The sequence below is a fragment of the Mixophyes fleayi genome, chromosome 3, assembly GCF_038048845.1.
Source record: "Mixophyes fleayi isolate aMixFle1 chromosome 3, aMixFle1.hap1, whole genome shotgun sequence".
NCBI lineage: Eukaryota > Metazoa > Chordata > Amphibia > Anura > Limnodynastidae > Mixophyes > Mixophyes fleayi.
This window is the reverse complement of record NC_134404.1, coordinates 20,167,374-20,184,641: the sequence shown is the minus strand read 5'-3', so window position 1 is coordinate 20,184,641 and position 17,268 is coordinate 20,167,374. Positions and strand designations below refer to the sequence as shown.

The 17,268-nt window shown below is 46.4% G+C and overlaps 1 protein-coding gene across 2 annotated transcripts in view; it reads left to right on the top strand.

Moving 5' to 3' along the window:
• ELP3 (elongator acetyltransferase complex subunit 3) overlaps positions 1-17,268 on the top strand; it is a 98,558-nt gene that overhangs the window by 31,551 nt on the left and 49,739 nt on the right. For both annotated transcript variants that reach the window (XM_075201181.1, XM_075201183.1), the window contains exon 8: positions 12,897-13,058. In XM_075201181.1, the coding sequence (XP_075057282.1) occupies positions 12,897-13,058 (162 nt within the window). The remainder of the gene's footprint in view (positions 1-12,896; positions 13,059-17,268) is intronic.

Below are 17,268 nucleotides of genomic sequence, written 5' to 3'. Positions count from 1 at the left end.
CTGGAAATCGGTAAACAACTATTCCAAAGACTGTGAATATTGTTTTTGGAACACAGTAGAGCTCTAAGTGGAGTTTTCACTGCAGCGTTTTTAAAAATGATTACCTTGTCTATCTTGAACACGCTGCTTAAGCCAAACACCAACTTTAGATAGTGGGCACAGAATAGCTGATGTTGGACGAATTACTGAAACGCTGGATGTTATCGTTTATAGCGCTGCCATATTCTGCAGCGCACCATTCAGTTATGCTGTGGCATCACCAGGCACCATCCTGTAACCAATCCGCCAAGCAATACAGTCCGCTAAGCAGCTAGCGAGCCACCTGTCAGGCGTCAGTGATGACGGATAAAGAAGCTCCTCCCTCTAAGATCACGGCATTCGGCAAAGGGTAACGGGGGAAAAGATAACATGGTTTGTTTCAGAGCTTTTTTCTGTTCTATTATGCAGTCCTGTAATAAATACAGTCCACTAGTTATTTAGGAAGTGGAAGGTGTTGGACTTTGCATAGATTAGGGCATCCCTTCAATGCAAAGAAACCATCAAAATACCACTGGTATCTTTTCGATGAAAAAAGATACCGTTAATGTGGAAACATGATCACCTTCTCTTCTGTGGAACATAATGGCTTCCTCCCCTCACTTATCACGGTACAGAGACACTGACATTGAGCCTCGGGACGGCTAATTCAAAGGAAAACATGTTACAAGAGAGGTGGAATTGGCACAAAAGGACCAATGATCTGCCATGGCTCGACAAGTTATCTGTAGGATATGTATGCATGGTGCGGCTAGACGATTATTAGACATCAACACACTCCAAAAAACGTGACCTATCTGATCTGTAAAGAATAATGGAGAAATGTCTACAGCTCATGGTGTTCGAAGTTGGTATAGACTTCTCCTGACTGACTGACTACTCCATTGGAGAGTAGACGTTGGAGGGTCCCAGGACTGATGGCTTCTGTTGGAGACCAGTGGCAGCATGTTGTATCCAGATGATGTAACGGATAATACCCACCTGACATTATATCACAGAAGAACACATTCAGACCATGATGAACATTTATGTTTTATTTCTGATTTTCAGCATTTGGACAAATTATCATTTGGTGCCAATGATTCTTTTGTTATCTCCCATTTTGGTGATTATGGGAAAAGTAGTGAACAGGCCAGATATATATATAGTGTATTACGCCTTTACTGTGTCCATTGGTGGACTTCTCTAGTCTCTCCAGTCTTCCCACTTGTGGATGATGGGGACGTAGGGAACAGGCCAGATATATATAGTGTATTACACATTTACTGTGTCCATTGGTGGACTTCTCTAGTCTCTCCAGTCTTCCCTCTTGTGGGATGATGGGGACGTAAGGAACAGGCCAGATATATAGTGTATTACACCTTTACTGTGTCCATTGGTGGACTTCTCTAGTCTCTCCAGTCTTCCCTCTTGTGGATGATGGGGACGTAAGGAACAGGACAGATATATAGTGTATTACACCTTTACTGTGTCCATTGGTGGACTTCTCTAGTCTCTCCAGTCTTCCCTCTTGTGGATGATGGGGACGTAGGGAACAGGACAGATATATAATGTATTACACCTTTACTGTGTCTATTGGTGGACTTCTCTAGTCTCTCCAGTCTTCCCTCTTGTGGATGATGGGGACGTAGGGAACAGGACAGATATATAGTGTATTACACCTTTACTGTGTCCATTGGTGGACTTCTCTAGTCTCTCCAGTCTTCCCTCTTGTGGATGATGGGGACGTAGGGAACAGGACAGATATATAGTGTATTACACCTTTACTGTGTCCATTGGTGGACTTCTCTAGTCTCTCCAGTCTTCCCACTTGTGGATGATGGGGACGTAGGGAACAGGACAGATATATAGTGTGTTACACCTTTACTGTGTCCATTGGTGGACTTCTCTAGTCTCTCCAGTCTTCCCTCTTGTGGATGATGGGGACGTAGGGAACAGGCCAGATATATATAGTGTATTACACCTTTACTGTGTCCATTGGTGGACTTCTCTAGTCTCTCCAGTCTTCCCTCTTGTGGATGATGGGGACGTAGGGAACAGGCCAGATATATATAGTCTATTACACCTTTACTGTGTCCCTTGGTGGACTTCTCTAGTCTCTCCAGTCTTCCCTCTTGTGGATGATGGGGACGTAGGGAACAGGACAGATATATAGTGTATTACACCTTTACTGTTTCCATTGGTGGACTTCTCCAGTCTCTCCAGTCTTCCCTCTTGTGGATGATGGGGATGTAGGGAACAGGACAGATATATAGTGTATTACACCTTTACTGTTTCCATTGGTGGACTTCTCTAGTCTCTCCAGTCTTCCCTCTTGTGGATGATGGGGACGTAGTTGAACAGGCCAGATATATATATATATATAGTGTATTACACCTTTACTGTGTCCATTGGTGGACTTCTCTAGTCTCTCCAGTTCCCTCTTGTGGATGATGGGGACGTAGGGAACAGGACAGATATATAGTGTATTACACCTTTACTGTGTCCATTGGTGGACTTCTCTAGTCTCTCCAGTCTTCACTTTTGGCCTCTTGGGCATCATGTTCAGTATCGGGTTTCCGCAGGTCTCCTGTTTGTCAGGAAAGAGATTTAGGGCCAAATCTACAAATGTAACTGTTTTCGGGTCCCCCTCACCTTCCACATGGTCAAGATGACTGCTGCAGCATTGAATGGGTTAATACCGGTTGTTGCTGTGTCGAATGGGTTAAACCTCAACACTAAGGAATTAGATGTATTAAAGGGTAGGTATATTTATTTAAATGTAAATATTTAATGTTTGGGCACTATGGCGCAGGTTACTAATGGGCAAGTCCTGGCGCTGGGAATGTAAATGTATTTATTTTTGCATTGCTCATGTATTGATTTATGAGGTGATCTGCCATGTTGGAGGAAGCTTGATTTTGGAAGAAAGGAACTGCCATGCAAATTAAGTGTTTTGATCTGTGAGTGCCCAATATGTCCTTTTGGTCTGACTGCACAGCAGGGGGTCATTACCTTTCTGTCCTATGTAGTGTTTCATCCTGTGTCTTAGAACCTGTCTGAATAATGGAACAGGAAGTGATTTGGGAAATCACAGATTGATGTAAATTTCGTTAAATTTCAATTGTGTTATCGCCAAGTCTAGAGAATATTACATCCTGAGGCTAAACATCAGATGTAAAGTCTCAGACTTTGTTTTGCCAGCTAGGATCAGGGGACTGGGTTACCCCCTGCCAACATGTGTGTCAGAAACTGTATAGAAGAACCCTGTTTGACCATGTTACGTATTATTCCATCTGCAAATTCGGCATGATTACTAGTACCTCAAACTAGTGTATGTAACTGTCTTTATAAGGACTTCCTGAGCTAATAAACGTCACTGCTTAAGGAACCTGCCTTGACGTCTACTTACCTGCTGTAATCCCTGTGACCTACAGATTAGACCAATCTAATCTGTTATCCGGCTGTTTTGAGGTTGGGTCCCTGCATCCAGTACCAATGCTTTGCCCAATACCCTGCAGATCTGGCCAGTGTGATAGGTCAGGGGGAACCATCCACAGCAACCCTGATCTACAGGAAGAGGTCAGAGGTACCAGCCCAGGTGCCCAGCGAGGGGGTACACTAGCAGCGGGAGTTATCCAGAAGGCAGCGGTTCTCAGTGTTGGTGAAGGAGCCTAGTGGTGGCAGCAGAGCTCCTCCTACTGCGTAAATAGGGCCATAATTGGGATAAAGAAAGGGGGCGGTGGTACGGCAAGCTCAGCCAGTCCCCAGCAACACGGCAGGGTGGCATAGGATGTCCATCCTGTCACAGTAACTAAGAGAGCTTTCAGCTTTTGCAGAGTCTGTCTTCCTATCAAATTCGCACATACCAGTCTTAGAAATGAAAAGTTAAGCCGGTGTTCTTTTGCCAAATTTCTTCAAATTTATCATTATTCTCAGTAAATATGGATAAAGATTTTTTTGCTAACATTTTCTTCCCCTTGAGAGTTTATGTTGAAAAAGATTCCCATTCTAAAATCCATAGTTACACTAAATTTAGGAAACAGCTTTTCATCTTGTGAATTGACCTTAATGAGATTTTTTTTTTTTTTTTTAAATCTGTTTATTTTTTTGTCTGTCAGAATTTGCTACAAATTCTCCACCTGTGAAAGTGGTTCTTTACAGTAAGAGCATTAAAACTGTATTTCACTCCCACGAAGACTGGTATGCCAGCCAGTTCTGATTCAAGAGGGATTAGGTATGTTAGCAGCAAACCAGAGTATAGGAGGACTGCATTACTAAATACACAGCAGAGTGGGTTGATTTAGGCAGATATTCGGCTGCAAGTATAGTGGGGAAAGATTTTTATTTTCTTCTAGCGAATTGGCGAATGTTTTATTAGGGTTTTTATTGATTCTCTGAATCTATCGACTAGGTGGTATAGAATAAAGGGTTGGACTTAAAGGGGCATATTCAATTTGGCTTTGTGGTAACGACCCGCGAAGGCAATCTGCAATAACGCAGATTTTTTTTTCGCCCGCCATAGGGTTGCGAAGGAAGATCCGTGTTGTTGCTGTATTATTACCTTCTGTAACGCGCACTCCACGTGTTATCGCGAAGCCGAATTGAATATGCCCCAAATAATTATAGGACTACGTGCAAGATGGTGGCACAATGGTTAGCATTGCTTCCATACAGCACTGTCATGAGCTCAATTCCAACCAGGGCCCTATCTGTGTGGAGTTTCTATGTTCTCCCCATGTTTTCTTCAATTTCCTCCAACAATCCCAAATCGCACTGCTAGGTTAATTGGCTTCTGACAAAATGGATCCTAGTGTGTGTGTGTGTGTGTTAGGGAATTTAGACTAATAAAGAAGTGGAAGTTGCTCAATCAATTTATAGGCTATAGCAGGTGCATGAAAGGGTGGGGTTATCCTGAAAGGAACAAACAGACAGAGATCCCCCAGCACACTGCTATAGCCAGCAACAGAGCTGCCATTTCTACTGTAGATAAAAATGCAAAAGTCTTAGTTGCACACATTTGCAAATGTATGTTGAAGCCACCCGCCACTCCACGGTGATTTTGCTAATAGGGTGGTCCTACTCTAAACAATGAGAGTCACATATATTTGGGCCATACATATGTGTTTTTAAATTGAGAGCTAACTTACCAAAGAGGTACCACAGAAGCCTCCAAATAGCAATGCAATGTCAGCACTCCCCCTCAGCTACTGACACCAACATGCCTCTCAGACAAATAAAGAAGTGGAAGTTGCTCAATATATAAATATATGGGACTCTCATTGTTTAGAGTTAGGACCACCCTATTAGCAAAATCACCGTGGAGTGGCGGGTGGCTTTAACATACATTTGCAAATGTGTGCAACTAAGACTTTTGCATTTTTATCTACAGTAGAAATGGCAGATCTGTTGCTGGCTATAGCAGTGGGCTGGGGGATCTCTCTGTGTGTTTGTTCCTTTCAGGGAATTTAGACTGTAAGCTCCAATGGGGCAGGGACTAATGTGAGTGATTATATATTCTCTGTACAGCACTACTTAATATGATGGTGCTATATACATAACCAGTAGTAATCACGCTGGAGCTGGAATAAGGATGAGGATGGTGATTGACAGGCCTGGTAAAATGTTGGTATTAATATGACCGTATCCGCCACCGGCTGCGCTGGAAAATTAAAGTATCAAAAGACATCAGCGTTCGAACAAGCTGGGATAAGCACCATCCTTTGTCACTAGCCATTTTATTATTTTACCTGTGGGTAATACAGAGATCATTTTCAACTTTTATCTTAAGAAACCCTTTAAAACACCAAACGTATGACTAGGCGTGCTCAGTAACTCCCACGTCTTCTGTGGAGAATCCCCCTACTGAGGGAGCGCTATAAACCTCCCAGTAACAGCCAGCAGCCATATTACTGGAGACCAGGGTCCTCTAGCGTCCGGTGGTCCTTCAAACTCCAATTACAGCATGAACCCAGTAAATGGGCGTGGGTTTGGGAGAAGTGGACCAAAATACTGTTTTAACCTTGTTTTGCCTCAGAGGTCTGTTCTAACCTTTTATGCAGAGATGCTGATTACTAATAAGCATCTGACAAGACTTGTTATTCTAACCTCCCACCATGTAAAGTAGCGTTCACCCTCCTCTCACTTTGGTAAGATTTTGCTAATGATACACACACAGCAGGACCAGCACTTACATAGAAAATTACTGCTTAAATAATTGTACCATTTGCAAATGAATACTTAAAAATCTTTAGGCCTCTTTGTGTGTTTATTTCATACGCGTAAATAATGGCTGCATTCAGCTGCAAATTGTACCCTGTAACTGCTAAAAAGCCAAACTGCTTCTGAAAACACAAATTTAACCTCTGCTTTACAGCCAGAGTACAGTTTTGGCCGCACAACGCCCCGGCGTGGAGAGTCTCTTTCTGGTCTTCCAGGGGTTAAAGTGATCAGCGAGCGCGGCGAGTTTGTAAAATGCATTAGGCTGGTACGTCGCTGTCCAAAAACCCTCTTATCTGTGTAATTGATTGACTTTGGCTTTATTAGAAATAGGATGAACTTGGATAAAGGGCAAAACAGGATTATCCTACAATGGCGTCTCACCATGTCCCCTAATCTGCATTAACGTCTCTCTCTCTCAAAATCCTTTGACTCACAGACTAACTCCGACAAAGCCAAGACGGGAGGGAAATGAGGGGATCACTTGTCATGTCAAACATTGCGTTTACAAAACCCTTCTTTCAAACAGGATAAAATATTGTCTGAAATGTGTTAATCGCTAAGTTCTTTCTGTTGATTGCCGGAGAATAGCGTGAAGGATGAATGGGGGCTCGGGGCAGTAGGGTATTAAACAGTTGATGAGGACGGATCATAAAAAACTAATATTGTTACCTTTGGAAATGTAGTATTTTATGTAAATATCCTTCAAAAAAAGGAAAAGTTTAAAGACGCATTAACGTGCACAGGGTGGAGGCGGCCATTTTGTGGGCTGGGCTGAGAATGTGGCCATATTGTGGGCTGGGCTGAGAATGTGGCCATATTGTGGGCTGGGCTGGGAATGCGGCCATATTGTGGGCTGGGCTGGGAATACCATATTGTGGGCTGGGCATGCGGCCATTTTGTGGGCTGGGAATGCGGCCATTTTGTGGGCTGGGCTGGGAATGCGGTCGATTTGTGGGCTGGGTTGGGAATGCGGCCATTTTGTGGGCTGGACTGAGAATGATAAATCTACCCAAAAGATTTCACTAATTGATAACGCATTAGAAGGCTGCAAGTGGATTCCAAACGTTAGGTGTGGTCCATAGCAACCAATGCGATTCTAGCTACCATTTTGTAGTACATTCTAGAAAATAATAACTTGAATCTGATTGGTTGTTATGGACAACAAGTCCACCTTTCCTTTTCGGAAGGTTTAGTAAATCTACCCCTATGTCTGCAGTTTTACCACTGTGTTAAATGCTTGCTGGCGAGACAGGAAACTTGTCCATCTCACTTTCGGAACTATAAGCTTTCTGTAAAACCAAGTGTTCCGCCGTCATGACTATATCATACTACTCGTTAGGTACAGAACCATCCAGATTTTCATACAGCTTTTCACTAATACAAATGGGTCTTGCTATAAAAATGACATATTTTGTAGAGCTGTAATTCCCAGACAGTGTGTCAGGAAACCAGGTTGGATCTGTGACAGGAATTTCTGGGTAGTGGGAAAATCTTGAAATAAAATGTACATTATATGTATCCAAGATGACAGGTGTCCTATACTATAATGGTATAACAGACACAATTCACATTCTTTCATGCTCATGGCTTGATTTATTACAAAATTTTAACTTGATGTGTCAAAAGAAATTGAAAAATAATCTGTCAAAATGTCGCTGTGATTGGACTGTAATTGTCTACACAGTAAGGATTAGTCATTGTTCACACAGCCTGGCATTGTTGTGAACATTGATTCTTCCCTATTGTATAATTCTATAAAACGGTTAAAAAAACAACTTATCATTTATAAACCCATTTTCTGTCAAACATTACGATGTGCGGAGTCATTTATATAAAGGATGATCCTTCTGATTGGGGACCATTGTGAATGATATAGATTTCCACTTGTCAGGCTGTAGATTGAGAACCTGAACCGACCGGCCGCTCATTACACTACACAATGGAAGTAGTCTTTTCCATCCCGGAGAGACTTTCCTTTGTGATTGCTATCGCCCCCAAATAAAAAGAAGCCATTATTATGTTTCCCGTCAATGGAACGTTGGCCATTATGTTGACCGACAGCGGCTCGTACGTCAATGGCCAGGCAAATTTTTTACGTATTTACGAAGCGCTGGGTTCACTGAAAATAACTGACATTTTTATTCTACCAAAGCAAATGTGATGTTGCTTTTTTTTTTTTTTTAGGATTGTGTTTGTTCGGTGGCATGTTGGCACAAATATCTTTTGAGGCACACGTCTACAATGGTTGGCCAAAGTTGCCCAGTGTGTTTCAGTATTAGAAACGAACATTTGGACAAAACATTTCAAGACCCAAATCTGGAGACCCTAATGGTCTCTGGAAGTGGCGGTCCTACGACGGCTGTGTGTGTGTGTAGCGGTCCAACGACGGCTGTGCGTGTGGCGGTCCAACGACGGCTGTGTGTGTGGCGGTCCAACGACGGCTGTGTGTGTGGCGGTCCAACGACGGCTGTGCGTGTGGCGGTCCAACGACGGCTGTGCGTGTGGCGGTCCAACGACGGCTGTGCGTGTGGCGGTCCTACGACGGCTGTGTGTCTGGCGGTCCTACGACGGCTGTGAGTGTGGCGGTCCTACGACGGCTGTGCGTGTGGCGGTCCTACGACGGCTGTGCGTGTGGCGGTCCTACGACGGCTGTGCGTGTGGCGGTCCTACGACGGCTGTGCGTGTGGCGGTCCTACGACGGCTGTGCGTGTGGCGGTCCTACGACGGCTGTGCGTGTGGCGGTCCTACGACGGCTGTGTGTGTGTGGCGGTCCTACGACGGCTGTGTGTGCGTGTGGCGGTCCTACGACGGCTGTGTGTGCGTGTGGCGGTCCTACGACGGCTGTGTGCGTGTGGCGGTCCTACGACGGCTGTGTGTGCGTGTGGCGGTCCTACGACGGCTGTGTGTGCGTGTGGCGGTCCTACGACGGCTGTGTGTGCGTGTGGCGGTCCTACGACGGCTGTGTGTGCGTGTGGCGGTCATACGACGGCTGTGTGTGTGTGGCGGTCCTACGGCGGCTGTGTGTGTGTGGCGGTCCTACGACGGCTGTGTGGGTTCGCACTGCTACCACCTTTACTGGACTGATCTTCGGCAGATGTTTGTACGACTGGTGACAGCCTTAAATTCCCCTTTGTTTCCTGTTGTACGAATGAACTACTAGTCCAAACAGAAATGATTCGCTTGGAACTTTCAGCTAATTGTAGCCAGTCAGTCATGTTCTTTGTACCTGGTTAGGGAGCCCTTTTAAGCCAGTTGTGGAACTCCAAGCCAGAAAAAAATGCTAAATTGCACATCTACCCAGTTGCCGCATAGGGAAGCTGATCTGCAGATCATTCCTCTATGCAAATATAATTATTAGCAGGTTCCCAAATGGGGTGCAGTTCTCCTGCGCAGACTGTGTAGCAAGAAAGAAATGCATTGTTTATATTCTGTTGGACCTGTACCCCAAAGCAGCTGCCCACTTTGCCTAATTTACTCCCAGGGCAAAAATTTGAGGGACCTTTTAATTATTAATTGTAATAAAAGAGAACTGTTTACATCCACATACAATCACCAGTGCCCTTATGTAGAGTACAACAAACACTTATATATTATAGTATACTTTTTTTTAAAGCGTATGGAAATCTGATTCCAAAATATTAACATCTATAGACGGAAAATGGGCAACATCTGAATATAATCTGAGAGCGTTCTCCTTATAAGCGGACATAATTAGTTCTGTTAAGAGCAAGCAATTTACCTGTCAGACTACTTCTTGATGAGACTGGTCACACATGAGTGACAATGGAGCCCAGCCTGATCTCCTAGCGATTTTTCCAGATGTAGAAGTTGTCCACTAATGTTAGGAATACTTATACATATATCATGATCAGCTATCCCCCAGGACAAATGCAACAGAACAATCCACACTAATGTTTGCAGGATATAATATTTTTCTTGATTGTACGAGAATTCTGACATCACCATTCAATCACACACTAACCTGCTACATAGACTATGTGACTGCGCTCACTGTGTGACATCACCATCCAATCACACACTAACCTGCTACATAGACTGTGTGACTGCGCTCACTGTGTGACATCACCATCCAATCACACACTAACCTGCTACATAGACTGTGTGACTGCGCTGTGACATCACCATCCAATCACACACTAACCTGCTACATAGACTGTGTGACTGCGCTCACTGTGTGACATCACCATCCAATCACACACTAACCTGCTACATAGACTGTGTGACTGCGCTCACTGTGTGACATCACCATCCAATCACACACTAACCTGCTACATAGACTGTGTGACTGCGCTCACTCTGTGACATCATCATCCAATCACACACTAACCTGCTACATAGACTGTGTGACTGCGCTCACTGTGTGACATCACCACCCAATCACACACTAACCTGCTACATAGACTGTGTGACTGCGCTGTGACATCACCATCCAATCACACACTAACCTGCTACATAGACTGTGTGACTGCGCTGTGACATCACCATCCAATCACACACTAACCTGCTACATAGACTGTGTGACTGCGCTCACTGTGTGACATCACCATCCAATCACACACTAACCTGCTACATAGACTGTGTGACTGCGCTCACTGTGTGACATCACCATCCAATCGCACACTAACCTGCTACATAGACTGTGTGACTGCGCTGTGACATCACCATCCAATCACACACTAACCTGCTACATAGACTGTGTGACTGCGCTGTGACATCACCATCCAATCACACACTAACCTGCTACATAGACTGTGTGACTGCGCTGTGACATCACCATCCAATCACACACTAACCTGCTACATAGACTGTGTGACTGCGCTGTGACATCACCATCCAATCACACACTAACCTGCTACATAGACTGTGTGACTGCCCTGTGACATCATCATCCAATCACACACTAACCTGCTACATAGACTGTGTGACTGCGCTCACTGTGTGACATCACCATCCAATCACACACTAACCTGCTACATAGACTGTGTGACTGCGCTGTGACATCACCATCCAATCACACACTAACCTGCTACATAGAATGTGTGACTGCGCTGTGACATCACCATCCAATCACACACTAACCTGCTACATAGACTGTGTGACTGCGCTCACTGTGTGACATCACCATCCAATCACACACTAACCTGCTACATAGACTGTGTGACTGCGCTCACTGTGTGACATCACCATCCAATCACACACTAACCTGCTACATAGACTGTGTGACTGCGCTCACTGTATGACATCACCATCCAATCACACACTAACCTGCTACATAGACTGTGTGACTGCGCTGTGACATCACCATCCAATCACACACTAACCTGCTACATAGACTGTGTGACTGCGCTCACTGTGTGACATCACCACCCAATCACACACTAACCTGCTACATAGACTGTGTGACTGCACTCACTGTGTGACATCACCATCCAATCACACACTAACCTGCTACATAGACTGTGTGACTGCGCTCACTGTGTGACATCACCATCCAATCACACACTAACCTGCTACATAGACTGTGTGACTGCGCTGTGACATCACCATCCAATCACACACTAACCTGCTACATAGACTGTGTGACATCACCATCCAATCACACACTAACCTGCTACATAGACTGTGTGACTGCGCTCACTGTGTGACATCACCATCCAATCACACACTAACCTGCTACATAGACTGTGTGACTGTGCTCACTGTGTGACATCACCATCCAATCACACACTAACCTGCTACATAGACTGTGTGACTGCACTCACTGTGTGACATCACCATCCAATCACACACTAACCTGCTACATAGACTGTGTGACTGCGCTTACTGTGTGACATCACCACCCAATCACACACTAACCTGCTACATAGACTGTGTTACTGCGCTCACTGTGTGACATCACCATCCAATCACACACTAACCTGCTACATAGACTGTGTGACTGTGCTCACTGTGTGACATCACCATCCAATCACACACTAACCTGCTACATAGACTGTGTGACTGTGCTCACTGTGTGACATCACCATCCAATCACACACTAACCTGCTACATAAACTGTGTGACTGCGCTGTGACATCACCATCCAATCACACACTAACCTGCTACATAAACTGTGTGACTGCGCTGTGACATCACCATCCAATCACACACTAACCTGCTACATAGACTGTGTGACTGTGCTGTGACATCACCATCCAATCACACACTAACCTGCTACATAGACTGTGTGACTGCGCTGTGACATCACCATCCAATCACACACTAACCTGCTACATAGACTGTGTGACTGCGCTCACTGTGTGACATCACCATCCAATCACACACTAACCTGCTACATAGACTGTGTGACATCACCATCCCTAGTGAACCAAGAGTTGGGTTGGGGTTGGATTTACCCTTTTAAGGAGCTGGATCTGACACCTTGTAAGGCCGCAGGTTACCCACCACGACCCTTCTGCAGTGCTCCTAGAATAGTTGAACACTTACTGCTCTTGTCAGACAAGTTGCAGTATAACTGGTAATAAATCTGGACCCTGTGTAATATAAGAGGGTGACAGTGGCTCGCTGTAATTACACTTCTTGTATATGTCACTGATTGAGACGTTTGCTCATGTCTATATGTCCTCTCATTGTCTCAGGTACTCTGAACGGAGTAACACAAAGTGCGTGGGGATCACTATTGAGACCAGGCCGGATTACTGCCTGAAGCGGCACCTGAGTGACATGTTGTCTTACGGCTGCACCAGGCTGGAGATCGGTGTGCAGAGCGTGTATGAGGACGTGGCCAGAGATACTAACCGGTAGGTATTCAGCAGTGACTGCTGTCTGTGTACAACGCACAGTTATCTGCTTCACACTATTCACTTCTTCACCTTTCACATATTCATGACCAAAAAAGACTTTTCCCACTTTAGAAATTTTAGTGGAGGTGTCAAAAAATCTTATTCACTTAATGGGGTTTGTTACTTTTTTCGCTTGTGTTCAATGAATTGTTATTTATTCCAATAAGCTGTATTTGAAAATGTTTTGATTTAAGTAGGAATGGACCGCGGTCATATACACCAGAGTCCATTATAACGGATCCGCTGCAGCATTATTTACCTCTAAGGCCGACAGAGATCTTAGAACTTTGAAGAAATTAAATTTTCCTTGAATTCCAGTCTGGTGTTGTCAGTTCTTCTTCACGTGCAGGTGGTCTGCAGTACTTCTGCCCCTCTGCTTAGCTTCTGCCGAAAGTTTGAAGAGCTTTTCAGGATCAATGCTAGTCGGCTGCTCGTAGCCTGATCATCATTGTTATTAAACTGTACAGCCGGCTGCGCGTTGTGTGGGGGGGCCCGTGGGGTTCTGCAGGGTTTTAGTACAAGGGCCCTTGATGAATATATCTTTCCAGCTGGCTGCTACGGGGGGGGGAAGGGTTGTGTTGAATGAATGTGATAAAGGGAGACGATCGTCTAATGTGTAGCACAGGTCTCCTGCCAGGATAGGTGTAATGGCAAATTAATGTGTCCTCAAGCTTTCAAATATACAGAAAAACCTTCTAAAGATTTCTGTACAAAATACCCAATATCCTTGTTATATAAAGTTCTGATAGAACTTCTGTGTAGTGTCAGCATGTGATCATCTTGGTCAACTCCTAAATGTGTATACAGCACAATGTTGGTACTCCCATTGATGAGACGTCGCCCCCTGCCATTGGCAGAATCACATCTATTTGCTTTTGTAGTGATTGGTGCCTAATGTTTGTTCTGTCATTTGCTGATCACAACTTTCCTTTCTAATCTCTAATCTTTACAATTCTCTATGCGACAACATAAGCGACGTACCAATACTCCTAATTGTGATTTTTCAGCATCAGATGGCTTTTCAAATACCCGTCTTTCCTTTTTACTGAGTGTATAAGGTATGATATTCAGACAGGGCTAAAAAGAAGATAAAGGAGTAAAGCACATTTGTGAAAACCGATTGAAATAAAAGCTGTGGTTGCCCGTAGCAACCTGGTTCATTGTCTAAACTACACTGGAAAAATGACCGTTTAGAATGGTGACTGATTGCTGTTTTCTTTTGCACCCATTTCCCTAAATCCCCCCCTCAGTATATGTATATAATCAGTGTTTTTTATTTTTATAGCAATGGGTTAGATGTGTGTAAGTACTTTATTTTATCTTGGTGATCACAATGAGTGTGCTCCGACGTGCGCTGCTGGGGATGACCTTAGTTTCCTCAGTTATCTGATGTTAGCTGGGTCTCTGTATACCGTAGCGGTGTAACTTCTGTGTCAGGGCTGTGTGGTACCTGGCCGGGCTCCCGAGCACGACCTGACCCCATGATACAGTATATAGAAAGCTGCTTATAAGTCAGTAAAGTGCCGGTGAGTGAGTGGGAGAGATGGGAGATAACCGCCCAGCACATCAGCACAATCAGTAAATCTTTCAACTGTAAGACTGGTAATCCTGGGTGTCCCTGACCTCCATTATATTCCAGCGTGTCCTTGTCATTACTCTCGTTCCCTGACACTGACGGCGGGTGTGTATGCTGCAGACCGGGGAAATCATCCTTTATCTGGTATAAAGCATGAATGAATATATAATAATAATAATATATATATATTTATACACACCGGTTGGTGGGAGTAAACAAGTAATGTAACCTATAGCAACCGTTCATATTGTAGCTGTAATATTTCTACTACAGCTTACAAAATATAGCAGAATTCTGGTTGCAGCGACTTTCATCATCATCATCATCCTCTGAGCATCAGGTTCCATAAGTTTCTCTCATTGGTAATGAGTAATTTAGCACAGCGAATATCTGAGCTCTGAATTCAGAGAATGGTGGCACAGTGGTGATGGAAGAGTGGGTGCAGCTGGAAGATAGGGTGGAAGAGTGTGTGCGGGTGGAAGATGGGAAGGAGGAAGGGGTGCAGCTAGAGGAGAGGGTGCAGCTGCAAATGAGGACAAGAGGAGGTGCAGCTGCAAGATGGGAACGGAAGAGGGGGTGCAGCTGGAAGATGGGAACGGAAGAGGGGTGCAGCTGGAAGATGGGAACGGAAGAGGGGGTGCAGCTGGAAGATGGGAACGGAAGAGGGGTGCAGCTGGAAGATGGGAACGGAAGAGGGGGTGCAGCTGGAAGATGGGAACGGAAGAGGGGTGCAGCTGGAAGATGGGAACGGAAGAGGGGTGCAGCTGGAAGATGGGAACGGAAGAGGGGGTGCAGCTGGAAGATGGGAACGGAAGAGGGGTGCAGCTGGAAGATGGGAACGGAAGAGGGGTGCAGCTGGAAGATGGGAACGGAAGAGAGGTGCAGCTGGAAGATGGGAACGGAAGAGGGGTGCAGCTGGAAGATGGGAACGGAAGAGGGGTGCAGCTGGAAGATGGGGACGGAAGAGGGGGTGCAGCTGGAAGATGGGAACGGAAGAGGGGTGCAGCTGGAAGATGGGGACGGAAGAGGGGTGCAGCTGGAAGATGGGGACGGAAGAGGGGGTGCCGCTGGAAGATGGGAACGGAAGAGGGGTGCAGCTGGAAGATGGGGACGGAAGAGGGGGTGCAGCTGGAAATATAGGGTCGAAGAGGGGGTGCAGCTGGAAGATGGGAAGGAGGAGGAGGGGGTGCAGCTTGAAGATGGGGATGGAAGAGGGCGTGCAGCTGGAAGAGGTGGTGCAGCTGCAAGATGGGAACGGAAGAAAGGGTGCAGCTTGAAGATGGGAACGGAAGAGGGGTGCAGCTGGAAGATGGGAACGGAAGAGGGGTGCAGCTGGAAGATGGGAACGGAAGAGGGGTGCAGCTGGAAGATGGGAACGGAAGAGGGGTGCAGCTGGAAGATGGGAACGGAAGAGGGGTGCAGCTGGAAGATGGGAACGGAAGAGGGGTGCAGCTGGAAGATGGGGACGGAAGAGGGGTGCAGCTGGAAGATGGGAACGGAAGAGGGGTGCAGCTGGAAGATGGGGACGGAAGAGGGGGTGCAGCTGGAAGATGGGGATGGAAGAGGGGTGCAGCTGGAAGATGGGGATGGGAAGGAGGAGGGGGTGCAGCTGGAAATATAGGGTGGAAGAGGGGGTGCAGCTGGAAGATGGGACGGAAGAGGGGGTGCAGCTGGAATAAGGGACGGGAGGAGGGGGTGCAGCTGGAAATATAAAGAGGGGGTGCAGCTGGCATAGGGGGAGGAGGAGGGGGTGCAGCTGGAAGATGGGAAGGAGGAGGGTGTGCAGCTGGAAGATGGAAATGGAAGAAAGGGTGCAGATGGGGATGGAAGAGGGGGTGCAGCTGGAAATATAGGCTGGAAGAGGGGACGGAGGAGGGGTTCCAGCTGGAAGAGGACATGCAGCTGCAAATGGGGAAGGAAGAGGGGGGAGCAGCTGGAAGAGGGGATGGAGGAGGGGGTGCAGCTGGAAATATGAAGAGGGGGTGCAGCTGGAAGGTTAGGGTGGAAGAGGGGGTGCAGCTGGAAGGTTAGGGTGGAAGAGGGGGTGCCGCTGGAAGATGGGAATGGAAAAGGGGGTGCAGCTGGAAATGTAGGGTGGAAGAGTGGGTGCAGCTGGAAGATGAGGTGCAGCTGCAAATGGGGAAGGAAGAGGGGGTGTGCAGCTGCAAATGGGGACGGAAGAGGGGGTGCAGCTGGAAGAGGGGACGTAGGAGGGGGTGCAGCTGGAAGAGGGGACGTAGGAGGGGGTGCAGCTGAAAGAGGGGACGTAGGAGGGGGTGCAGCTGGAAGAGGGGACGTAGGAGGGGGTGCAGCTGAAAGAGGGGACGTAGGAGGGGGGTGCAGCTGAAAGAGGGGACGGAGGAGGGGGGTGCAGCTGAAAGAGGGGACGGAGGAGGGGGGTGCAGCTGGCAGAGGGGACGGAGGAGGGGGTGCAGCTGGCAGAGGGGACGGAGGAGGGGGTGCAGCTGGAAGAGGGGACGTAGGAGGGGGTGCAGCTGAAAGAGGGGACGTAGGAGGGGGTGCAGCTGAAAGAGGGGACGTAGGAGGGGGTGCAGCTGAAAGAGGGGACGTAGGAGGGGGTGCAGCTGAAAG